The sequence below is a fragment of the Pteronotus mesoamericanus genome, unplaced genomic scaffold, assembly GCF_021234165.1.
Source record: "Pteronotus mesoamericanus isolate MK-2021 breed Mesoamerican mustached bat unplaced genomic scaffold, CSHL_Meso_final contig_311, whole genome shotgun sequence".
Classification (NCBI taxonomy): Eukaryota; Metazoa; Chordata; class Mammalia; order Chiroptera; family Mormoopidae; genus Pteronotus; species Pteronotus mesoamericanus.
In genome coordinates this window covers 714670-741180 of record NW_026555132.1, presented here as the reverse complement: position 1 = coordinate 741180, position 26511 = coordinate 714670, and the positions used below count along the sequence as shown (strand labels likewise).

General features: G+C 45.0%; 1 protein-coding gene across 4 annotated transcripts in view; it reads left to right on the top strand.

The window, feature by feature from the left end:
* The window catches only part of BCL2L11 (BCL2 like 11), a 44077-nt gene extending 18359 nt beyond the window's left edge, over positions 1-25718 (top strand). For 3 of the 4 annotated variants that reach the window (XM_054575553.1, XM_054575555.1, XM_054575552.1), the window contains 2 exons: positions 12450-12559; positions 24004-25718. In XM_054575553.1, the coding sequence (XP_054431528.1) occupies positions 12450-12559; positions 24004-24102 (209 nt within the window). In that variant the 3' untranslated portion in view covers positions 24103-25718. The remainder of the gene's footprint in view (positions 1-12449; positions 12560-24003) is intronic. The other variant, XM_054575556.1, reaches the window with a different exon arrangement.
* Positions 25719-26511: the final 793 nt, after the last annotated feature.

Sequence of the window (26511 nt, the reverse complement as noted above, 5' to 3'; positions counted from 1 at the left end):
GACAACTTTAAATGATCCAACATTTGAATCAGGGGTGCCAGAAGGAGAAGAGGAAGAGCAAAGAATTGAAAACTTATTTGAAAAAATAATGAAGGAGAACTTACCTAATCTGGAGAAGGAAGTAGACTTCCAGGAGGTCCAGGAAGCTCAGAGTCCCAAAGAAAATGGACCCAAGAAAACACACACCAAAACACGTCATAATTACAATAGCCAAGGTTTAAGATGAGAGAATCTTAAAAGCAGCAAGAGCAAAGGAGACAGTTACCTATGAAAGAGTTCCAATGAGACTGTCAGCTGATTTCTCAGAAGAAACCTTGCAAGCAAGAAGGGGCTGGCAGGAAGTGTTCAAAGTCATGAAAGGCAAGGACCTACATCCAAGATTACTCTCTGCAGCAAAGCTATCATTCAGAATGGAAGGGCAGATGAAGTGCTTCCCAGGTAAGGTCAAGTTAAAGGAGTTCATCATCACGAAGCCCTTACTATGTGAAATGTTAAAGGGACTTATCTAAGAAAAAGATAAAAAACTATGAACAGTAAAAAGAGGGGAGGAGGAGGAATAGGGGAAAAGGTACAGGGACTAAGCAGCATAAATGGTAGGTACAAAATGGGCAGGAGGAGGTTAAGAATAGTACAGGCAATGGAGAAGCCATAGAACTTCTTTGTACAACCCATGGACGTGAACTAAGTGGGGGACAGTGGGTGGGGCAGTGGAGGGTGGAGGGGAATAAAGGGGAAGAAAAAAAGGGACAAGTGTAATAGCATAATCAATAAAATATACATTAAAAAACAAGAACTGAAACATTCTACACCACTGTTAACTATCTTGATTCCACTGGTACCTTATTTTCCCCTCCAAATAAGTCACATGTCTGGACCAGAGGAGCATCCTTCCCATTCCAATTCCTAAGACAGTTTAATATTAGCAATTTATATATTTGAGCAATTTATAGACTTAATAATTTGAGACTTTTAAAGTGGGAGGGGCCTATCTTTCTCATGAATTTGCATCTGGGAAGATGTTGAGTATAGCCAAACACGACAACCTCAGTTTATTGGGTTATTTTTCTACAGAATAGGAGTGCTGAAGATAAAACCAAAAGCTTTCTTTGCTTTTCTGTTCTTCAGTCCCTTGAGAAATTTTTTAACGCAAAGTATGAATTCTGGATATATAGTATGTTAGTATGTTAAAATATGTTTGAATTTAGGTCTCAGTTTTACTTACACCTAAGCATAAATTCTACTCAGCTTGTCAAAACAACAGACCAGCTTCAGAAAATGGTTTGGTATGTAGCAGAAACACAAATGCTTGTAGATTTAATTAGAATTTAGGTAATATTTAATGCAGTGTCCAAGTGTCCACAGTTCCCTCTCTTCCCTGGATATTACACTATTTGAAGCTTAGAAGTGTGTTCTCTGTGTAAGGAAAGCCGGGCAGGCACAGTACACAAGCTCTGTTTTTCCACTCCTTTATCCTGATAGCATGGTCAATTGTGGGAGTGGAAAGTTCCAGCAGGCCACCCAGTCTAGTCTTGGTCCTTCCAGGGACAGCCCTCAGGAGCAGGTCCCTCCACCTGGCTGGGGACCAGTGTCCTGTCCTGATACGAGGAGGGTGTGGAGACTGGAGGGGTCAGGTGGGAGGCTTGCACTGACTGAGAACAGCCCCAGAGTCATCTGTGTTGCCCAGTGGGTTTCCCAGTCCACTCCTTTAGTATGAGTGGGGCAGCACCCTGTCTCCCCTGGAGGGGCCATGGGGATGGGGGGGATCTGTGAACCGGAAAAGATAGAAGACCCCGGAAACAGTCTGTAGAGAGTTCTTCACATTGCAGGCTCATGGTGCTAATGACGCTGTGGCCTCCATTCTTTTCCTGTGTGGGACACAGAGCACATCACCTACATGACATTTGGTGGTTTGCAAACTGGTCACGTTGCAAACCACGTTGTGCAGAGGTTAAATGTGGCCCGACTGGTTAATACAGGCTGGTCAGTGGGTGAAGGAACTAGGCTCACAGTGTCTTCCTGATCAGCCTTGCACTGGACCCCTAAGACATTTTGCTGGCTGTAGCCTTCCATCTCCTGTTTGATGTAGCATTTTAATTTCTTTTTTTATTGTGTTTTTACAAAAGGCTGTGGGCTTGTGTTCACCTGTGTCTCTTGGAGGTGGGCTCCACACTTTTAGCATAAATGTGCTCAGTCAGGACACACAAGTTTTTCGAGTTTTCTAGGGAGGAGTCAGTCCAGCTGTGACAGACACATTCTTTGAGGACAAATACTTAAACACTATGTAAAATAGTGTCTGGAATTGAGGTGGAAAATCTGTTTTATTTTTTACAATTTGGGGTAGAAAGAGGCAGTTGGCTTCTACGAGTTAAAGTGGGAAGATTCCATTAACGCCTCATCCTGCTGGTGTGTCGTCATGAACTGTGCGTCTCCGTTAACAGATTAGTGCTCTGCTTTGTGTATGATCATTATAAATTTTACCTGTGTGAACGAAATTGGTAGACTTACAGGTTTCAATTTAAAAGCTTTGAAGATGTAGCTTTTTAGAATCTTGTTTCTAGGTCTTCACTGTCTCTCAGATGAATTGCAGTAAATGTTTAACGCCCTTAATGTGAACGTAGGGGAGATCTTTGTTGCCTGTTTCCTGCTGTCAGTGTTAACGTTCATAAAGGAAGCCATACTTGCTCTGTAGTCACAAATTTTTATATATGTAGTTTAAATTTACATTTCCTCCCCACGATCTGATTTCTAGCTAGGAAAAACATAGCTACCAAAAGCTAGTAACCTCAGATTTCTTAACACTTTATTTCTAAGGGGCAGTCTTCAGCACATTAATGTATGGAGTTAGAGATGTTTACTTTTAAAAGATCTCTAAAACATTTGTTATAATTTTGACGGAGTAAATGGTGAAATAAATGATCTGTATTTAGTGGGTATTGCACTGTTAGAAGTAGTTTGGCATATATATCTGTGTTAAAGCTCAGGGTTAGTCTTCATTTGACTGTACTAAGTGTGGGGTTATTTCTATGTTTTTCAAATAAGATGGCACAGTCAAATCCTCTGTTGTCCTCTGATAGGAATCTAAGACTAGAGAAATCCAGGTGTAGCTGTCCTGTTCAGTTAGACTGAGTCAGTGGAGGGAAAGCGAGCACAAAGTCACGTCCTGTGTCCTACCCTGGCCAGACCCAGTGCAGACCCCGCAACGTGCCTCTCAGAGCCACAGGTTTCTGGAGCCCCCCAGGGGGACCAGGGCGGTGATGGAGGGTCTTCCCACTGCTTCTGGTAAAAGACGTAGGACCACGTTTGGGGCATGTAGTGGCAGCTTCATTGACTAAAGAGGAAGGTGATGATAGAGAAGGGATTATAGGCTGCCTTTGTAGCCCTGGGGGACAGAATCAATTTTGGGGTCAGGGTTAGAAGGGAACATTTCAGTTTCTTATGAGTTAGAACTTTGTAGCACCTGATGACCTTCAGTGAGGACTATGGTACCTCTAGGAAAAAGTGCTCCGTCTACAAAATGGCACCAGGCCGGGCCATCGTGCGTCAGGGTGCAGAGGCTTCTGCACAGGTCTCCACCTGGCGTGAGGTGCTGGGCTTCTGCTGTGACCAGGAGTTAGCCAGGGATGTCTTTGGACATAAAACCTCAGAGTCTGGATTTGCTCCTGGCGTGTCACTGACTTCCAGCAAGTACATAAACGTGTGGGACTGCACATGAGCGGAGTAGATAACTAGGTCTTCTGATGCTGAATAGTAAATGACTAGAAAGGCCTAGCACGTTGGTTGAAATGCCTTTAGAGTTTTAGTTTATCATAAGAGATAGGGTAGTGGTAGGAGGGAAAAAACTCCCTGAAGACTAGTTTAAAGCTTCACAGCCCTGGTTTATTGGCAGTTTCCAAGTGGTCAGCCTGGAAGTTGATCAAAGCAGGGTGTTCTGACTTTAACTCATAGCCACGTAACAACAGTGGTGGTGCGTGAATCAAGAGAAAGTGTAGGAAACACTGGCTCTATATTGTAACTTCAGCGTTGTAGTATTCTGTCCTAGCAGCTGTTCATAAAGCGCTGTCTCAGGTTCATGCCCCGGCCCACACTGGGTACCAGGGAAAGATGATTAGGAACTTCTGAGCACTGATGCTAACTACTGTCCCTTTATTTCATTTCTAACCACTTTCATTTTCATTCAGTGGCCTAATATAATTGATAAGAGAAATTATCCAAAAAACAAAATGATGCAAGCGAGAATATTTGGGTATTTGTAGACCCAGCAGGAGGAGTATGGGTGTAAAATTGGCTTCTGGCTCATTGATGTCTGAGAATCAGCAGAGCTGGGGGTGCTTCTGGAGCAGGCAACATGGCCTGATCACTCAGGTGGGTTTTTAAAGGAAACCTTGGCAGGCTGGTTATTTGTAAGGATAACTCTGAATTGATAAGGTATTTCTGAAGATTCTCACTTAAGTAACTAGACTGTTGGGTTAAACAAACATCCCAGGATTTTTATTTTTCCGCATGAAGGTGGCCACCTGCGGAGACAATGCCTCCTCTAAACCAGGGGTCCCCAACCCCTGGGCCGTAGACCAGTATTGGTCCATGGCCTATTAGGAACCGGGCCACACAGCAGGAGGTGAGCTGCGGGCAAGCGAACAAATCTTCATCTGCATTTATAGCTGCTGTCCATCGCTTGCACTACTGTCTGAGCACCGCCTCCTGTCAAATCAGCAACAGCATTAGATTCTCATAGGAACGTGAACCCTACCGTGAACTTGTACATGGAGGGATCTAGGTTGTACCGTCCTTATGAGAATCTAATACTTGATGATCGGAAGTGGAGCTGAAGCAGTGAAGCTAGCACTGGGGAGCAGCTGCAAATACAGATTATCATTGGCAGAGAGGTTTGACTGCACACAGAGACCAGAATAAATCAATTGCTTGCAGACTCGTAAAAAAATCCTATCAGTGAGTAGCAAGTGACAATTTAGCCGCATCTGGTGGCAGGCTATAAAGGCAACCCCTCCCACCCCCGAGTCCGCAGAAAAATTGTCTTTCACAAAACCGGTCCCTAGTGTCAAAAAAGGTTGGGGGCTACTGCTCTAAACATTTTGGACTAACTCTTGGAATCCATTTAGTTCTGGTTTGGGAGACTACAAAGAAATGGTTCTTTCGAAGTTCCTTTATGGCTTTTGGCTAAATCAGACTGCTCAGGGAATAAAGGTGGTCAGCCCAAAGGTGTTAGCCCCACAGTCCTTGCTAAATGCACTTATTTGCCCAGGTATGATCTGTTGTGTGTTTAAAATCAAAACAACCATTTCTTCAAAGCCGTACATTCCGTGTCTCTTTGGGGACAGGCATCCTTTCTCAGTTCTGAGTTGGGGGTTGATTTACAGCTTCCCCCATGTTGATTACTTTAAAATCTAATCTTGATTCTGCCCAGTATTGTATATTGCAGGGCTTCTGAAGACAGTGTAGGTGCAGGGGTGTCCAACCTCTTGGCAGCTCTGGGTCACACTAGAAGAAGAATTACTCTCTTGGGCCACACATTCAATGCATTGCGACACATAATCACAAAAAAACTCAATGTTTCAAGTAAACTTAGGATTTTGTGTTGGGCTGCTTTCACAGCCATTCTGGAACACACGCGGCCCGTGGGCATCGGGCTGGACACCCCTGGTAAAGTGAGTGTCTGTGAATCTGAGTGTCACTTTTGGTTCTGCACTTGACACTCAGTAGTGACGTGATGGGAACTCAGAGGGCTGCCACCTCCCTGAAGTGAGAGCTGCGCAGTCCAGTCCCTCAGGTGAGACTGCGCAGTGCTGGGAGTGCAGGTGTGACATGGCCACCTGCCCTGTGCATGCCCCATTAAGATGGCTTTTCATAGCACCTCGCCAAGGAGGGGACAGCTGGGTGTCGAAAGAGTCGTGGTGAATCTCATGGTGCTACCTCCGCACGTTTGAACACCTGCTTGGTAACAGTGAGGTGAAGCAGTTGGGCATTCAGTAGAAACCAGAGGTTTGGCTGACTGATACTGAGCTGACTGTGAATTGACAGTCTGGTTTTTTATTTCCCACCCTCGCGGGCGGTGCAGCAGAAAGCCCTTCCTGAAAGCCCCAGCCTAATTTCACTATCAGCCACTTAACCACAATATTAATGTTTTCAGTGGCTGAGCTTTGAAATTACCATATGGGTTGGAAAATAGTTTTGTAACTGAACCAGAACAATCTGTTAGCTAAATAACACACATCTTTTAGTAACTTGAAGTTCTTTGACATTGAGAAATTCCCTTTTCAAAAATCTGCCCCCTCATTGTAGAAAAATGGATTATTTATATACTTCATAGTATTTTTTTTTCCTTGTAGGAAATGTGACCAGTAAATGCTGGATTTCAAAAAATTATTTCTAAGAGTTTTGATGAAAATTCAACTAACATTACATTTTTGACAAAATTGCCTGTGCCTAATTCAGTATTACTGAAGCTTTGATCAGTGGTGTTGGTGAAAAAACCTGGGCCTCCGTCCCGGTAGGGTGCCCTGGCTCGGAGCGGCGCTGGCCACGTGGGAGCTGGCCTCGCGTGTACTTGCTGTCGGGGCGGCAGCCCCTGAGCAATTTTATATTGAGAGCAGTTTATATTTTATTGCCTTGTTTATTTATTTTAGTGCCATGTGTATGGAGTCAAATGCTTTCTTAAATGCAGAAACTGCATTTTTTATGGCTAAAAAAATATACCTCACCAGAATTACCCTTTTAAAGAGTGTTTACGTTCATGTAAAATTGCATTAGAAATAGAAAATTTGACCTTTCTGTGTAGTAAGTAAAATGTTTATGCCTGGTAATTGTCTTATAAGTAGAAATGGAAACATAGGTTCTCTTTTGATAGGTGGACCATATTGTTAGAATGGGAATAGTTCGGTTGAGTATCCAGATAGGATTAGGGGACTGAGGGTGGAGCAGTGTGTTTTTGAGTATTCCCTCCCCTTGAACCCCCACCAGTTTTAGGTGCACCTTCGGGAGACCACACCTGGATCCCTTCACGTTGTGCTCTCTGATGGTGGGACACAATTAAGCAAACTTCATTCTGGTTTTAATCAGCACACTGTAGGGCTGGCAGGCTGACTCTTTAAAGTTGTTCTCATGTGACATGAGACCAAATATGATGGTCACTGAGATTAAACTAGTGTATTTAACTTTTTGATAAGTAAATTTAATGGTATTTTGAGAGAGTAAGACGTGGATTTTGAGACCTGGAGTCATGTTTTGGGTTTGCCCCTTATAATTGTATTTATGTGACACGAACACCTTTGTAAACATAATATCCCTATGCCTTCAGTTTCCTATAAAATAGTACTTAAATAGAGTCAAATACTGACCATTTTCTTATGTTCTACTGTATCTTTTACCTAGACACAATTTTGCCAAGCAAACCAAGTGTCGTCCTATTAGAGAGACCTTCTCTGAATAGCCTAAAATAAATTAGCAGCCCCCCCACCCCCCGCCAAAAGGCACTCTCCACCCCCTTTAGGCTGCTTTAATTACTGTTTCCACCTGACCTTTATGTATCATTTCCATAAGATCAAGGATTTTGATCTTACGTTTTGTTCCCTGCTATATCCCCAGAGTCTAGGATGATGCCTGGTACAAGTCAATGCTCAATTGTTGTTGAATGAGTGAATAAATTAAATGAAATTATTCACATAAAATGCCTCACGATATCTGCACATGGTAGGAACTCAGTAATTGTTAGCAGTTACTGTATCAGTATAGGAATTAGGAAACATACTCAATTTTGTATGATTCTTGCCTAAGAAACTTTTTGGCACTGCTTTGTGTTTTCATATAAAAAACAAATGTCTTCAGGCTATCCTTAAAAAGGTATTTATCAGTTTTGCACCTCATTTGATTCATGTACAGAAAGACATTTTGTAGATTACAGTCGTGTGGTCATGAGAACAAAGCACTTAATCACAAAACAAAACTGACTCAAGTTTCAAAAGTATGTTGTTGCCATCACTTAGACAAGGACAGAAATTTTATTTTCTAGCAATTAAGATGATAATTGAGTTATAGATGCTTTGTCATCTCTGACCTGCCAGGGAAGAATGGAAAAAAATTCATCATCTCGGTAATCATTTTATTATAAAGCATTTATTCTTAATTTACATAATCTAGTTAATGTGGGTCTTTTCTTATTATCTTTTAACCACTTTAAATATTTGCTCAAAAGCTACCCTGTAGGTGACGCCTATTCTGACCACACCCCCATAGCCCCCCTGAACTCCTGCTCTGCCTTACCCAGTTTTATTTTTTTAAACCATAGCACTTGACACCTTAAATCTGTTCTGCATATTACTTATTTATGAGGTCTGTCCGGAAAAAAGTCCAGCCGTTGTTAATATAACGAGAACAGTTTGCGTAACATCAGTGTAACCTGGCAGCCAAGGAGAGTGGCATGCACATGTGTGAACAGTGATGACCTCACTGTACTAGTCAGTGGATGCGGTAGATGCCATTGAGTGAGCATGTGTATTGTGTGGGTATCACATTAAAAATGACTGAGCAAATAGAGCAACAAGTCTGCATCAAATTTTGTGTTAAGCTTGAACATTCCTCCGTGGAAACTATTTGGATGACTCAGAAGGCCACAGCTATGGACAACTGGTGATTAGCAACTTCATCACAACAATGCACCTGCTCATGCATCATGTCTCTTGCAGAGTTTTTTTGGTGAAACATCAAATCACCCAGGTGACTCACCATCCCCTACAGCCCAGATTTGGTGCCCTGAGACTTCTGGGTTTTCCCAAAACTAGAATCACCTTTGAAAGGGAAGAGATTTCAGACCATCAGTGAGATTCAGGAAAACACGCCTGGGCAGCTGATGGCAACTGGGAGAACTGTGCAAAGTCCCAAGGTACCTACTCTGAAGAGGACTGAGGCATCATTGTCCTGTGTATTGTTTCTTGTATCTTCTTCAGTAAATGTCTATCATTCACATTGCATGGCTGGATACTTTCTGGACAGACCTCACATGTGAATTGTCTGTATCTCTCCAGTTGAAGTGTAAGCTTCAAGGAGGTAGGACATTTTATCTCTTGTGTTTGTTTATATATCCCCAAGGGCCTAGACCACAGTCTGCAACCTCATAGAGAAAAATTGTTTTAAAGAAAAGAAAGACCGCTTTTATGCCCCGCCCCCAAGAGAGAAGATATTTTGTCACTTCAGAAATAGTCTTTGAAATTTATGTTAAGAATGCACTGTATTAACTGAAATTAAGACTACCTATTTATAATACAGGATAAGATGCCTTTTAAATGTTTCAAAATAGAATTTTTATCGTATAATCTTACTTTATAACCCTATATTGTATGTACATATTTGCTAGGCTTTATTGCAGGAGGAGTGTTATCATTAATTTTATGTTTATAGATTGATGGAACCAGAACAGTATTTGCCTCTGAAAAAAAAGTTCTTTAAAAAGCCAAATGACAATAAGATGCAGTTAGAGTAGCTCAGACAGATTGGTCTCCTTTGAAAAAGTTAATTTATATTGTATATCACTATTCTAGATCGACTTTAAAACAATATACCTGAGTGTACAGTTGGCAGCTCTCTTACTGACCTGGTGGTATAGCCAGTTAGTAGTGCTCAGCCTGATCTAATTCGTTATCCTTGGCCAGTACACCTCTCCTCATTCATAGATGTTCTCTGAAGACACGTCTGGCTCCAGAACCTCTTCCTCTTTGCTCAGTATTTCTCAGGGTCTGGTCTTTGTCTGTACCAGAGTCATGTGGGAAGCTTTTAGAATACAGGTCCAGGGCTTCCCACAGACACACCACCTCCTGTCACCCTACTTCCCCCTTGGGATGTGTTTCTGTCTCTTTGTTTATTTACAATAACAGTTTATTTAAGCTACTGAACTTTTACTTCATATGGAAGAAATATCTATTTGTCTCCTTTGCTTCCTTCCCTGAAACAGCCAGGCTTTTATCTCTAAGGGGCGCAGTTTGATTTGGTCACCAAGGTTCCAAGCTTTCTTCTTGGCTGTTGGCAAAGTTGACCAGTTCCCTAGGTCCCTAGGCGTTAGTCTGCCTTCCGCCTGGATTGGCTTCCATGATGGTGCTCTGGTTGCCAAGTCCGATCATGAGCCAGACCCTTTGAAACTACATACAATCATCAGGCTTCTGCTACCGCTGGGAAAAGTAACCAGGGAATAGTTTTGTTTTATATCAAGTGTACTTGTAAGTATCCTTGTCCAGAGGACACAATATTTAGTTAAAATTTAACATTTAATCCACAAGAATATTAGCTTTGTCAGGGCTGGGCTTGGCCTCTTTGGTTGCTGTGCCCAGGTCACTTGCTAGGACAGTATCTGGCACGTGGGTACTTGTAGCCTGGTGAGTTAGTTACTATCTTGATTATCAGGTAACTTCTAGCAGTTTTTACAAGTCAACCATCTTTGTAAAACACAGTCTGTATTTCACAGGTTTTCTTTGGATAGTTGGCATTTTCTTTATTTCTGACTCTAGGATTGGAAGCAGGTTACTCTTAAAGTCACGTGTAGTGAGGAATGAGCAGGCCATGTGGGGAGGTGGGTGATGGTGACGCTACGTGGCCAACTGGTGTTCTGCTGGCTGTCCCGGTCACCTGCACATACGGGCAGGTTCATCTCCGTGCATGGCCAAAGCACCCTGCAGGCTCTGGGGTAAAGTAGGAGTTCTGAGAAAGGACGCTTTCCTTCCCCTCAAGGGTGAGATAACTTTGAAAATCTTCAAAAATGGAAAAGAATGCTTGACTGCCAATGGTATACAAAAAAACACTTAAGATTTGGTGCCTGCAATGGGGCCAATCCTTAAAGAGCTGTAAACCCAGGTAAAGGGAGTCAGTTTTACAGCAGCCCCTGGCATCGCTTCTACCCTGAAACGTTGTGTTTGTTCTGTCACTTTAGTCATTTAAAATTTAAATTTAATAGACTCACATAGGACCAGTAGAAATATTTGCATGACAAAGGTTCAGCCAAAGTGATTTTTCTGTGGTTCGATGTGTGTTCAGGGGACACGCCTGGCTTGTCCTGAAGTTCCCCATCATCAGCCTTACATTCTCCAGCATGCTTTCCTTTCCAAGCAGTTTTCCCCTGGCCTAATTCAGAGTGCGGGTGGTTCTGGTGAGGATCTGTATGTATTTGTCTTTGGCCATCCTCTTGCATGCTCCCCATCCCACACAGGGCGCCCTGCCCCTTGTGGGTGCTGCATTTGTACGATCACTGTGGAATTCACTTTGGTGGGTGCTGGGGAGCAGATATGTTGGGGCAGGACTATGGAGAAGACTTGGTTAAAACTCTTCAAGGAGTTCACTTTTAAGTGCTTTTACAGAAGCTGTGACTCAACATCAGTTGTATTTATAACAATAAAATACAAAATACAAAATTTTTTACAAAATAGGAAGCTTATGGTCATGTTATCGTGAGATCTGATTAGGTTTTAAAAAAAATTTTGATTGAAATGGAACATGTGTGTATAATTGCAACTAGTATCATGTGCTCTGTTAGTAGTAGGTTACTGCGTTGCCTGTGATAGGCTGTTTCAGCCCCCTGAGTCTCATTGCTTCCTGGGCCATTTTTCTGCGCTGCTCACCAGCTGCGGACAGTGCTTTTCTTGGGGTTACATGGAGACTGTCTTCTAATATGTGGTGAGCTTCCATTTTGTTCCCCTTTATTTTTGGCTGTTAGATGGCTTTAGTGGCTCCATTAACAAGTGGACGTGGACAGCTTAATGAAAGGGAAGCTCCCCTCTTTTTTACTTCAACAAAAACACCTTTGCTCTTCCACCCAAAACATTTCCGGTCCCACATGGGGTTGCAGACTTGGATCCGTTGGCTATGTTACTGCTGAGACAAACCCTGCAGCTAGGCTTTAATCAGGCCCTGTGGAGACTGCGCAGCCCTGCGCCCCCTCCCACAGGAGCAGAGTCGCTGGTCTTGCCCGTTGTCATTTCTCAGGCTTCATTTATTTTGCTTTGAATGGAACGGCCATTTTTTCTCATATTCCTCTGAGCTGTTTGAAGTTTTTCCTAGGAATTTTACCTTACATTAAGATCAAAGTAGTCATCTTACCACCTCAATTTTTAGGTTCTCACGTGTTTCCAGTGTATTTCTTTGGTGATATTTATTGTACCATTTTGTGTGTGTTTGCCTTTCTGAAGTGAAAGTATGTGATTGATTGGCCAGGAAATTTTCGAATTTTGTGGTGCTGGATCCCAAGGTTTGAGAAAGGAAATTGTTCCACATTCCTTATTCTTTGTAACCAGAGCTGTGTGGCACATTGAGCCACAGTGATCTGGGATGCGTTGTTGTAGCTCCGAAGTCAGGGAGCTCCAGAAACATGAATGCACACGTGGGAGAGGCTTGCTGCCATTGGACCTGTCTACGTGATCTGTGGAAACAATGTGATTTCTCTTTTTGTTCTGGTGCAGCCTCCATGCGGCAGTCTCAGGCTCTCCCTGCAGACCTGCGCCCAGAGATGTGGATCGCACAGGAGCTGCGGCGGATCGGGGACGAATTCAACGCCTATTATCCACGGAGGGTAATGAGGTTTTCTTACTTACCCCTCTTCTCTTCACATCCTCCCTCTTCCAAACCATACAAAATAAAGTGACGAGTAATCATTCCATGCTTGTTCTGGAAGTAACAGGTGCTACTGTGTGTGACCTTCCATTGTTCCTGCTTTCTCATTTTCCGTTTGTGTTATGACTGAACTGAAGTGATGGTAGTTCAGCAGAACCCGATGCAAGGTGGCAAAGGGGTCCATAAGCACAAGTCTTAAACTGGGTTATTTATGTGTTTGAAATAGTCCCGTGTAAATGTTAACGTAATTTTCAGTGCATATCAGGTGTGTCTGCACTCCCTTTAGTCAGTTTGTGTCAAAGTTAAAGAAATTTTTAACTTTCCAGGCTCACTCAGCCAAGGAAATGATGCCCTGTGATTTGCTGGTGCCATGGGTCAGAGCAGGAGACGTTGTCCTTTTGGCCCCATGGCTGTCTCTGGACTCTCATTTATAGAAATATATTAGGATTAGGAGGTCATTCATTAATAGCCTGTAATTTATACCCCAAGTTGACTGCCACTTAAATTTTTGAGGTGTGCTGTTGATTTTTTTTTTTTTTTTTTAATTAAGCCCTATGCCTTGCCCAGTAGATGCAGTGTACTTCTTTGTTTTGCTTGGTGTCACTGTATTTTACCATTTGGACACCTTTTTCCCATGAAGACATGTATACATTTGTAGGCTTTAACGTGGAGGGTTAAATGGGGCTCTCATGAGCATGTTCGACTACTTCCTGTAAAGGGCTCTCTAGCCATTGTGTGACATCATGTACTCCTGGCTGGTTTACACTTTCTTTCAAACAATGATGTATGAAGGGATTTCTGTTGATTTATCTACAAGGAAGACACTTAAATCATATTTTGTAGAAAGTACTTGTGAATGTTCTTTCTTACTGTGTCACTTCACTCTGGCTTCTTTTCTTCTGAACACTATCGTTTCATCTAAGTACCTCTTAAAGATATTTTTAAATCTGTTTTTCCTTCTGGAGGGAGGTCATGCTTAGGACATCCAGTATTTCTATACTGCACTAAATGTTAGTGCTGTTGCTAGGTAAATGGATGTTACCTGTTAATTGCTTTCTATTATTCTTGCTTTCCTGTCCATATATGTACTATGCCTTTCAAGCTTTTTTAAACACACGGAGACAGTCTCTCATTACAAAGGAGTCTTTCATTTCTTCAGTGTAGAATCTCCATGAGAGGCATTTGGGACTTTCAGAAAAGCCACATTGGGTCCTCTTCACGCCTTGGGGAGAAGAGGGTGTGTGTGTGTGATGTTTGATGGGAAGTGTGCTACAGTATGATCTTCATTAAATGGGAAATGTTGCTTAGGAATTTCTTACGATACTGTCTTGTTGCTTAGGAATTTCTTACGATACTGTCTTTAGCTAGCACAATGCCAGGCGTCCTGTATCTGACATGGATCAGTTCATAGACCGTTAGTTCCTCCTCAGCCTAGCTCTGAAATGGTTAATTGATTTTTGCAAGGTTGATTGTTTTATAATGTGTCAGTAATGTTGCCGTTTCCTCTGACGGGGATTTAGTGTCACTGTGTGTGGCTGGGCTGCTGTCCTGCTGGAGTAGGAGGGACTCATCAGGAGCAGGGCCCAGTAGGTACAGGATGCTAGTCCCCATGCTGAGGTGGGGGGTATACAGGTCCCCTTTCAAGAGGGTGGGCTGGGTAGATCAGAATCCTGATTCTAGAACTGTGCCCATAATCCAGCAGGAAAAGGGCATAGGTGAGCATGGATCTCGCGGGTGAGTCTAAGCAATGAACTGGCAAGCAGGCTGGGCCTGCCTCCCTCCCTGTCTGGAGACAGGTTTGTAGATGTCCTTGGGACCAGATCTGACCTGGGTGGGGCTGCCCCAGAGATGAGGCCCTTGGGCCCCGGTGCCTTCAGTGTCCGGAAGCTCTGAACACTGAGATACATTCCTAGAGCTGGATCAGAGCCTTTGGCCACAAAGCTGGGTGTGTTTAAAGATATTTTGTAAAAGTTTCTCTTTAAGCTTACACGGAATACCAAGCTTTCCCCTGAGCCTGCCTAGATGGGTGTGGTTGACACCCCTCCATGGTTGGCCATATGTGGTCAGTGATGAGAAACACATGGGCCACAGGTGGCGTCGGGGGTTGGAGCACAACCATCCCCTCACTTCGGCTATTGAAGGGGGGTGAGCAAGTGAGACACAGGCCGTAGGTTGTCTTTGTCACCTTATCTCTCCACTGACAGTGAGATGAACAACATCCATCAAGTCATGTCCTTCCTCCTCCTCCTCCTCCTCCTCCCTATGTGATATCAGTTTATTGTTTAAGGTATTTGTGCCTGTTATTTCAGATATTAACCTATTTTTCCTCGATGTGTTTAGTAAAATAAATGGAAATCTTACTGCAGTATTTGCTATATTTTATAATCATGAATCAACAACGGAAATGCAGTTGCTAATATAAAGGACTCATTCTAAGTCCTTTATATACTGGGGATAGGAGTAGGGACAGACTCTAAGATGTAATCTGTTTTTTCTAAAATGGAGGGAAATATATTCTCCGGATTTTATAAGTAGCCAGTTCAAAGCACCACTTTGAAGCTCAGGATAGTGACACAGTGACCCCCAAAGCCACAGGTGCCCTGCCCTTGATACTGCCAGATTAAAGAGTCCATTGTCTGCATTTGCACTGATAGTTCACTGTTGAATATTGCGGGGAGGAAACGGGAGGCTGTGTGGGAAAGTGATACATTGAATTTACATGCTGGCATCACGTGGAAGCCATTACTTCTTGGCAAGTATGTACCTCAGCACACTGCTTAGGACAGATTTTAGCATTTTAAATATTTAGTGTCTCTATTTGGTGTAATACCATGACAGTACCTTTTCTGAAGTGTTGGTCTTTGATTGCTACGAGCCTTGCGAAGCCTGACAGGATATTCTCCCGTTTTTCCAGTAAGAGCAATAGAGGAAGTTGTCGTGTAGTTGTCATGTGTTCAGGCCACGTCAGGGCAGTGAGGCAGCGTTTGACACGGAGCTGTGGAGTCTGAATCCTGGAAGCGGGAGTGAGAGGCACAGGTGAGCGCAAGTCCTTCTGCATGTTCCCTATTCCCCTGGGACTTAGTGTAATGTCCCCAAACGACCTCCAGGGCAGAATGACACTCTCCTTTCCCCCATCTGATAGGAGCTCCACCACTCCGTTTTGGAGCTATTTTTGTAATTTTTGATTTTGAAATAATTTCAGACTTACACAAAAGTTGCAAGAATGGTACAAAGAACCCTATTTTGTTTGCTATCTCCATTTCCCCACCGTTAACTTTTTGCCACATTTGCTCTAACACTTTCCCTCCTGTACCTGAGTACATGTTATTTTCTGGGGTATTTGGGAATAAACTGCAGACGTGATGCACCTTTTTCTTAAATACTTCTGTGTGTGTTTCCTAAGACTAAGAGTATTCTCTTATGTAACCTCAGATAGTACTCAAAATCAGAAGTTACCTATATTACAGTAATAGTGTGTAATCAGTAGACCTTATTCACATGTCACTGATTGTCCCAACAGTGTGCTGTATGTTGTCCTCGGTGTATCACATCAGGAAGCACAGGGTGTCTGTGTCCTACTCCTGGGACTGTACTTGAAGGTTGTGTTCTCGGCTGTGGTCAGCACTTTTCATATGTAATGGGAGGGAAGTGTGCAAGGAAGGGAGAGCTTTCCTCTCTCCCTTCTGTGTTTGTTTCATTTATCAACTTAAGTTCATGGGTCCCTGTTTAATTCAGTGGGTTTTTATTATGTGTTACACTCAATACTTACTTTGATGCTCAAATTGTCACGGATTTGGCCAGTGGCAGCCGCCTGGTGCTTTTTCACCATGTCATTCTGCATTAAAGTTCTGTGGTAGCAGAGGCCCATGGACAATGTGTTGTGGGACCATAGATGGATTTGTGGCTAAATGACCTGCACCCACATGGTGTCCTGATGGTGTCCTGTCATGGCTCCAGGACTCTGCGGGGAGGGTGAGGACCACAGATGAGCCCAGGACTGATGGCCATCGTCCAGGGACAGGACTTCTCAGAGAGACTAGTTCTCTGTTTGAGGCTCTATCAAGTGGGGAGAGTAGCTTGCAGAGAGATGAGTGGTGAGGTGTTGCCTGTGCTTCAGCTGCCTGCCCCTGGACTCCGCCTCTTCCTAACAGCTGGCACTCAGTGTCCCTTTGTTTCTTAGTAGCCTCTGCTGGTTTCTTCACCACTGAGAAAGAGTGTGAAGACAATTCCAGGTCTTGGCTTTATCTGCTAGAGAGGGTGTCAGCAAACATGGGCCGTGGTCCCCCCGAGGGCATCCGGTACCATGTGCTTAACCCTAGGTCTCAGGATGGTGTCCCCTGCGGCAGGATTCTTGGCCATGGGTCAGGGTTTGCAGTCTGAGGCAGTTGAGTGTGTGGTGAACCCTCAGATGTAAAAACACGTGCTTTGGGGGTAATCAGGCCCATCCTCTAACCAGCATCCCACCCCCCTATACTGGGGCTTGTCCAGCCTGAGTCACTCTGTGCACAGGTCTCCTGCTGTTGGTGAACAGTGACTTGGGATGTCCTGGTTGTGGACTGTGGGGGACCACAGCACACAAAGTTGTGACAGACTCTAGATGGGCTAAGAGGTGGATGAAAATCTTTTCATTGTTTGAGTACAAGGAACAGTGTACCTTTTGTTCACAAGTCCTGCTTCCTACTTGTGTCTCAGGCATGTGCGGGCACGAAACAAAGGAACGACCTGTAGATGGAAGCGCAGCAGTGAACCAGACAAAACAGAGAAGAAGAAGGCTCACACACTGGTTCTGATGGAAGCAAAAGTTTAATTGACATGTCAACACATTAGCATTTTCATGTACTCTATATGAACTTGAAGTTTTTCTGTGCTATATTTCCTAACAGTTGTATCCCCTCTGCTGTTTGATGATTGTTTTTATAAATGATATTCTTCTATAGATAACATGCAAGGGAGAGGTCTGCACTGTAGCCTGCTTGGTAATAGCATAAACAGAACATAAACCCGGACATGTGGGTTCTCAGGCAGCATTCTTTGGAGGCCTTCATTAATTGAATGTTGGAGTTTAATAAACTGCTTTTTGTTATTCCCTGAGGTAAGAATAATGAAAACTATGCATGTCAGATATTAAACACACAATGCAATTTACAGATGATGTATTATAGACTTGTACCCCTGAAGCCTGTATAATTCTTTTAACCAGTGTCACCCCAGTAAATTCAATTTTTCAAAAAAGAGAAAGTGGACCCCTGTCATAGGATAATGAGTTAGTTGTTTCACACTTTGCTCACATGAATTCATAGAGTGACTGACAGCTTTTGTAGCCAAAACAGACGAGTCGGGTAAACTGATTGGCATTTTCGGATTTAGCAAGTGTTTTCCTTGGAGTTGGGTGAGGCAGTTCAGTACTTGACTCTGAGTCTTGTATCCCTGCCTTATGCTTGTTCCACACCACAAGAACAATGACAGTAGGGCAAAACCAGCAACCCTGTCATGGGGAGGCCGAGCCTGTGATAGCAGAGTCATCCCTCCTGTGACTTGTGCTCTGTATGTCTTTTCCTGAGACCTTCAGATGGCCTTGACGGAGAGGGATGGCAGGTTTTCTGAATGAGGCTTTCCATGACTTGTTGAGGAGAAAGTATGATGTTGTAGGAAAACACAGCTCACAGCCAAGTGTGGAGTCAGACCTTACACCCTGACTCCATCCATCCACCCATGGGGGCCCCATTGTCAGTCAGTCCCTTAGGCATGTGAAGGTTGAACTAGAGCATTTAGACATGGAGCTGGAAAACGCCGTCACCCCTGTCCCAGCATTCTATTTTCTGTCACTTTGAACTGTAATGGAAACATTTCTCAGTTCTCTGGAGTTAAGAGAGATGCTGGTAACTGTTCACCTGTGTCGTTTCTACGTTCTCTGCCTGTTAGACGCACTGTGCTCTGGCTCTGCGGTACGGCACATGCTGCCTGGGCGAGCGCAGTGAGATGAGGTCGAGCACTGGTGCGTGTTAAGCAGCTTGGTTGCGTCACACTGATGACACTTCTGAGTGCTCCCTCAGTCTGCCAGGTGCAGGCACCTGCACGGCTGCCTTGCCTTTAGGGGATGTGGGCCATGAACACGTAACCAGAGACGACGCAGGTGCCTGGAGGGGGATTCAGAGAGGTCTCACTGGGGATTGTAGTCTCTTGAGGAGGAAATGAAGATGCGCCTGAGGTGAGAGTTGGCCCCTCGCAGGCAGACGCCCTGCCTCTCGCATCACCCTCACTAGACTCTTCCCAGCTGAACCCAGCGCGCAGAGGTTCAAGCTGTGGTTAGCATGCTTCTGAGGCTGCGGCATTTCAGAACAGCGTTCTTGCCCTGCATCTCCTATCTTGTCTGATGGTGCCCCCACAGGACATGCGGGCGCTGTCCCGGGCCTCCCTGTGGTCGGCCCTCACACTTTGGCCACTCACAAGTGATGGGGGGCTCTTTAGTCCAGCTAGCCTGGCCCTGGGCCGGGGGGGCAGTGACATAGTACAGCAGGTGGACATGCGTGTTGTGTGAGGGCAGCCCCAGTACATGGCAGGCCTGACTAAGGTGAACTGGAAGAGTGATTAGTTGTCCTATAAAAGGCCATGACTGTAACACTGTCTTTGAAACGATGCATCAGTAACAGGAGGACAGTGACATTCATGCAAATGTTGCTCTGCTCTGACATGTGGACATTGCATTGCTGCCCGGGAGGGTCAGCCGAGGTCTCAGGAGTCTGGAAGGTGCCCGGGCAAGCTCCCTGCTGGCTTCCAAGCACGAGCACCGCGTCTGGCGTAGGCGCTCCCTGGTGCCCTGCCCACAGCTGTGCTGACAGCAGAGTGTGTTGGGCACAAGCTATGCAAATGCTCATGTTGCCTGGGTGACAAGTAGAAAGTGAATTTGGTCTTTGGGCTGCTTTGCAGCAGCATAGCCCTGACACCTGAGAACAGTAGTTTTCTGGTGGAGCCACATAAAATTCAAACTGAGATGCTGTGTGACTATGTCCCTTGGTCTCAAAGTGGGCAGAGACCAGATCTCCCAAAGATCTCCATTCATCACACAGGGTTCCTTATCCTCCAATCTGTCATTTAAAATACTGTCCACATTGATGGGTTATGAATGGGCAGAGAGATGGCGGTCTTCCCTCAAACACTGGGGCCATTCTCTGTCCCCTCCCCATCTTGTCACCTCTGATTATGACAGCACTCGGCTCTGTCCTGGAAGATGCCAGGACAGCCCCTGGGGAAGCAAACACTGCCCAGACAAACACTATTCTCACTTGCCTGAACTTGGAGCAGTTCTCTCTTTGTCAGCATCCATTTTTCCTCAAAGTCCAGAATTTAGTCTCCTATGATGTCACCGCTTAAAGATACACCTATTTTTTTTTTTTTTTTAAGTTTAGGACATCTTGGGCGTTCGTTGTTGAAACCTTGTAAGAAAGGAGTTCTTGAGTAAGTTAACAAAAAATTGCTCTGAGCCTCAAAGCTTTTTGATTTGTCTCTTAGCATTTAGTATTAAGCTCTCTTTGAAATGCTGAAGGACATAGTGTCATGTTTCCCTTGTTACCTTGACTGCCAGGAAACTCTTACATGAATTGCAGCTCTGTTGGAGCACACCGCAACCCTGGTTCCCAGGATAAGTCTCTCTTCTTGGTGTTGTTTCTGACCTCTCCAGTTTTTATAGCACTGTGTGTTTTTTTTTATGGCAAGCCCCTTGGAGTGATGCTGAGTGCGTGTGTGTGCTGTACTCAGTCTCTGGCCCTACTTTTGGAGTGTGGATTGGTGGGCTTGGGTTCCATGCTCTGCTCTAGTTGGAGCTGAGTTGTTGGGATCACTCGGTTCTCGATTCTCACCTCAAGCTCAGTCTCAACTACCACACTAAGGGTTGTTTAGTTTAGTGGTAGCAGTGGGTGACTCTTCTTGTCCCCAAGCTGTACACACAAAGTCTGGGAGGCTTGATGTGTCCTGGGCAGCTTTTCAGAGGCCGGCTCATCTCTGCAGGAAAGTAAAGCTGCACTGGGCACATGCGTAGTGAGTGGTCCACTTTACCAGTTCCCCGGGCAGCCTGGAGACAAGGCCTCTGTTTCTCACATACTGGCTTCCCTGGACTGGGGGAGAAAGCGTGTTTTGTTGTGCTTATTTTGGCATTAAAGTGTAATTACACTCCCTAGTGCTTGCTTGATTAGTTATCCCAGTGTAACCTGGGGCATATAAGTTGAAGGTGATAGGTGATCCTCCGTGGTGGCTGATGCTGTTGTTATCTTCAGTGCTCTGGGCTGCTGCATGTGCGCCGTCTTGGGACCGTGGGACACCCCAGCTCCTGCCCTACACTCGGGCAGGGTTGTCTTCCTCCATGACTGGCTGCACCCAGACGCTGCTGGGTAGCACAGGTGCTGCCCAGCAGACCTAGTGAGTGCAGGCAGGTGCTTCAGAGTTGGAGCCCAGGGCCCCACCCTTCCCATGCAGGCAGGTCTGGAGCTGCAGGAGCCTTCGCCCCTGTAGGGAGAAGCGTGGACTGTCAGGAATGGGCTCCTGGAGGGAGACACAAAACTGGATGTTGAAGTCACCTTGCAGACACGTGGGCTCGCCATAAAGCCAGTTTTCCCAGAGTACAGTTCCTGATCTGGACCATGGAGATAAATTCCCCAAAAGGGATGGGACCCTACAGCTTCAGGTCCTTGTGACTGTGAGTGTGTGTGGGCCACAGACGGAACTATAATACACAAATTGTTTGTACTTCATAGCTCATTTAGTTCTTTTAATGAGTCATTGTAATATATCTTTTGAAAGTGGGTTTTTTTTTTTTAATCCTCACCTGAGGATGTCTTTTAATTGACTTTCGAGAGAGCAGAAGGAAGACAGAGGGAGAAACATTGATTGGTTGCCTCCCAAACATGCCCTAACCGGGGAGTGAACCTGCAGCCTTTTGGTGCCTGGAACGATGCTCTAACCAGCTAAGCCACCCAGCAAGGGCCCTAAAGTGTTTTTATGATTTAGACTAAACTGTGTTACATGATTCTGACTTAAGAGGTGCTGTTTTTCACTCAGCACGAAGGACCAGGAGTGAGAGGGTGTGGGAGTCAGCTCAGACTGTAGCCACAAAGGACCACGCGTGGGGCTTAAAGATCAGAAATGTGTTTCTTCACAGTCCTGGCGGCCAGAAGTTTGTGAGCTCGTGTTGGCTGCGCACACGGTTCACATGGCACTGATGGTTGGGGCCGGGATAGACGTCCTTGCAGCCCTGGCTCCGGTGCCGCCTGCCCTGTGTTAGTGCTGACAGGCCCAGAGTGTGCTTGAGCTAGGTGTTTGGTGCAGATGTTGGAGGGCAGCGAGCCTGCAGAAGCAGGACGCCCTTCCAGCTGCTTCCGCGGTAGGGGGTGGACCCTTGGAGCCAGCAGCAGCAGCTTCAGCCGGCTGTGTCAGGGCTGGCACAGCCCTTAGAATCAGTGGTGATGGCTTCTTCCATTGACTGTTACCCAAAAGCAATTGTTTGCTGGCTTACAAGCATGCGCCGTGTTGTCACGCTTGCTGTTCTAGAGGGCAGGCGCTCTGGCATCCTTGCTAAAACTATGTGATATTGCAGCGTCATCTCATCTCTTGGCAGTTAGGTAGGTGTTCAGGCATTTGCTTTGTACAAATCTCTGCATCAGTCCCTTCCAGCATGTCTTTGAATCCCCTCCTTGTCCTTTATATTTGAGATAAAAGCAGAATTCTAAAAACATGGACAGAACTCGCTCGTGATGTGACCTTTTTCTCCTCCACCATCACAGCCCCTGTGTTACCCTGCTGTTCTCAAAGTGTCACCTCTAAGACACTGCCGGTTCTGGAATATAAAATCGGCTAAGTAAACAGTTGGGGTCTGTCCCCGATGTGATTGGGCTCCTGAGTGGTGTCATTTTTACCGCATTCTCTGGTTCTGCTGAGGCCACGTTGACACCTGGTTGACATGAGATTTCCCATCTCGAAGTGATGCTGAGCCCAGCGCTGCACACCCTTTCTCCATTTTAGTAAGTCGTGGTTTTATTTTGAATAAGCCTCTTTCAACCTATTAATATTAATCTAAACTAAAATTAACCTTCCCCTAAATTCTTCTCACACAGAAGAAGCCAAGTAATTTTGAAAGTTAAATCAAAACAAAGCAATCTGGTGTGCAACACAGATAAAATCACAGACTGTGGTTACGGAGCGCTCTGCAGGAATCGCTGACAGAGAGCTGATTTCCTCCAGTCTGTTCTGGAAGGAGAAAGGAAGTGCCTTGGCCTTATCACAATCCTGTTCAGTCCAACAAGTGCTCAAGTGCTTGTGGAAACAGTCTCGAGACCCCGTCTTCAGGTAGCTGATGGCCGGTGGGGCTGTGACCGATTGATCCATGGCTGGTGAGCATTAGGAGACTCCCCAGAGAGAGCAGAGCCCTGGTCTCAGGTGCGGGTTCCCAATAAGGAACTGACTAGGGTGGCCTGCAGAGCTGACCGGGGACACGGTTGAACTTAGCTGCAAAGTGGATTAGAAGTCATAGTGGGCCCTGAGGCCTCGGGGACCTGTCAATAACCTGGCACCTTCCTTCTGCACTGTTTCTCAGCTTGTTGTAAACTTTTTATTTTACACTGGGAGAAAGGCCTTTTTATTTTTCATTTGCTGCTCCCCACAGCGGGTACAGGAGTTGGGGGAATTTGCTTGTGTCTCTGACGTGAGCACAGTGCTGGGCCACAGTGTTAATGCAGTGGAACCACTTGCAAACAGCCAAGGTGGAGTGGCGCATCAGGGCACCACTTTATTTAGCTTCATGGAACACATTACCCCAAATCACTGGTTTCTCAAGTAAATTACAGCCACCAGAAGTTCACCCGTGGGGGAGTCTGAAACATACTTGAATGTCAGTAACTTGGCCTGGAGGCTACTCTACATCTGTCAAGTTCATTCTTCCCCTCCCTCCTGCACCTTCTTACCTCTTCACGGGACACCAGCTCCAGTGCTCCTGGTGGTGTTTCTCCAGCGTGGAGGTGGGCAGCTCCCTTCGCAACAACCAGTGCATTTCCTGACCAGGGCAGATCTGACCAGTGGTGGCATTGCCTGTGACAAGAGCATGTGGCTTTTAGGGGGGCTCACGGAGATGCCAGAATTGATTTTCTCTGACTTCTCCAAACATTCTTTTGGTTGCTTAATTATTGTTATTATTTTTTTGAAGAAGAAGAAGATCATTTGGTGTGACTGTTCTTTATGGAGTGAAATATTTTTCTGCGGGGGAGGTGGGAAGGTCCTCCATTGGCCGGCCCAGGGAGGACGGGGCTTCAGTGGTACTGTGCACGTTAAGGGCTGCCTTCCATAGCTTTTGAGATGGGATTGATTTTTCCCTTCAGTGAGGGCTGAAAAAAATAAGAAGCTTTTCTTTTGTTGTTTCAGGTCTTTTTGAATAATTACCAAGCAGCAGAAGCCCATCCCCAAATGGTTGTCTTACGACTGTTGCGTTACATCCTCCGTCTGGTGTGGAGGATGCAGTGACGACGGGTTCCCTGCGGAGCCAAGATGTGTGCAGACATTTCACTTGTTCAAGTCGACAAGCACAGCGCCACGGCCTCCTGGTGCCGCTGCTACGCAACCAGCTGTTGTTCCTGGAGAGGCTGGTGTGTCCCGACACATGGAGCTACGTGCGGGCTTGACCTTGTTGTGAATGTAAATGAGGATTGATACTCTTTTTTTAAAAAATGTACAAATCATGGTTCTTTGGAGCAGGATTTTATGCAAGAGTGATGTAAGAACAGTTTTTCAAAAAGGAAATGGAAATTTTTACCAACTCATGAATGATTTTTGTACTAACAATTTAAGAACCTGTTGCCTATTCTCAGAGGATTATGTAAACTCTGCAGTGGAAACTGAGCCAGCTAATTTCTAAAGCTGCCTTAGTTTATTTTTAGAGGCTACTGTACAGAATTTTTAAACGTGAGAGGTATGTATGATAATGGCCCCTCCCTCCCTGCCATTGCCCCTCTCACCTTTTTTTTAATCATTACTACCAAAAAATCCTTAGGAAATGAAACTGATTAAAGGGGCAAAGAGTCTTTTGTCAGCCTGTATTGATATGCCACTCCCATTTTGTAAATATGTACTTACCTCTTTAAATTCAGTTCATCTGACAAAATTTCAGCCTCTTTTTTTGTGTTTTTCCTTATTTCCTTTGGTGATGCTTCTCCTGTCTGTCTCAGGCACTATCTCATCAAACTTGGATGCACAAGTTTGGTCCAGTGTGTCTTCACGATAAAGTATAAGTGGCTCACAACGTGACTTAGAGTCTGCCTCTGTCACCCACAGGTCAGCCAGTCTGTTGGTAGCTTACTAACTGGGAAGTGCTGGGTGCTGGTTTTCATGTGGTTGGGTGGGCTTGTGTTTTACAAGTGTTCTGAAGAGGTGATAGTGGTAACGCAGAAACAGTATTAGGGCCCTTGGCACTGTTGGCTTTTCTGGTTGCATGTTTTTCCCCTCATCACAGAAGGCACCCTCAGCATGAGGTGCCAGGTGTCTGGCCCGCCCACCTGCAGCTGAATTTGGCTACAGGTTTCCAAACTAGAGTCATCGTAGGAGTTGGTACAGGCTGTGGACGGGGCTTTGGACAGCAGTTTCTTGGGCATACTGGCTTTTCATCCGACCCAGAGTTGATCTGGCCTTTGATGCCCACCACTTCGTTCCCACTCTTCTACATCCACTTTGAACTACAGGCTTAATTCTGCTTTGACCAGTGTCATCAGTGTTCTACCAGGCATAGGTCTGAAATGGTCTCTCCTGGCAGATGTCTACTTGTTCGTTTCTCTTGAGACAGTTGGGTTTGTCGGGCCTCCCTTTGTGCACCCTCCTCTTCCTCCAGCTGGCCTGTGAGAACTGCAGTGAGTCAGGGCCCACGAGCTGGACTGTGATTTGAAAGGCAGTGAAACAACTGTGGGAAGACCTGAAAGAGAGATTAGAGAGCAGGGAGGAGCGAAGGAAGGAAAGAAGGTGCAGATCATTCTGTGAACCCTCTAATTCCTACAGTTTTTGAAACCTCAGATCATGATACAACTTTTTAAAAGAGATAAGTGATTTTTCAGATCAGTCATCCATGCCAACAACTATTGTATTTACTTTTGGCCCATTGAGGACCAGTGTTTCACATTATTAAATTGAGTGAAGAAATTCATTCATATGTATCTTCATAGTTTTATATAAATATATATGTATACATATATGTATATGTGTGTGTGTGTATATATATATATATATATTTTGCATATATGTTTCTTCCTTTAGATGGAGATATCTGATCCCAAATATTCTTCCTTTTTTAAAATTTTCTTTTCCCCAAATACCTTCTTGGGGTCTTGAATATTTTGAAAACTGTTGCGTCTCAGCTTGTATTCTTGGTAGGTCTGCAACCCCCTTGCTGGGTCATGAAGGCCACACGGCTGTAAGGTGGTGGTGGGATTGCAGCCGTGAGCCTGCTGGACACATACACCAAAGACACACTTGGTTCTGGGCCCTCCCCTCCCAGGATCTCCGTACTCATGTGCCAGTCTCTCTGGCTGGAGCATTTTACCCTGTTTCTGGGAGCGCAGGATGAAGCCCGGTGCTGAGGGCTTGCTGCTGGGACTGGTTTACCTCCGGCGTGGCAGTGGGCCGTGGATGCAGCTCGTGAGGAAATAAGGTTCTGTGACTTGTAGTAGTAGTAAGAACAGGATGTTGCACCAGGACTTGAGAGATGAGTGGATGTCTCTGTACTGTATGTATCTGTTTATTAAGATGCCTCCTGCAGAAAGTATACCTACTGTGGTATACCTTTTACTTTCTGTTTTCTATTGTTTTGTAGAGAAAATAACTAGCTCCCTTTTTGAAAACTTATGAAATGCGGGTTTTGTGCCTTGACCACCTCTTCTCATATGAGGT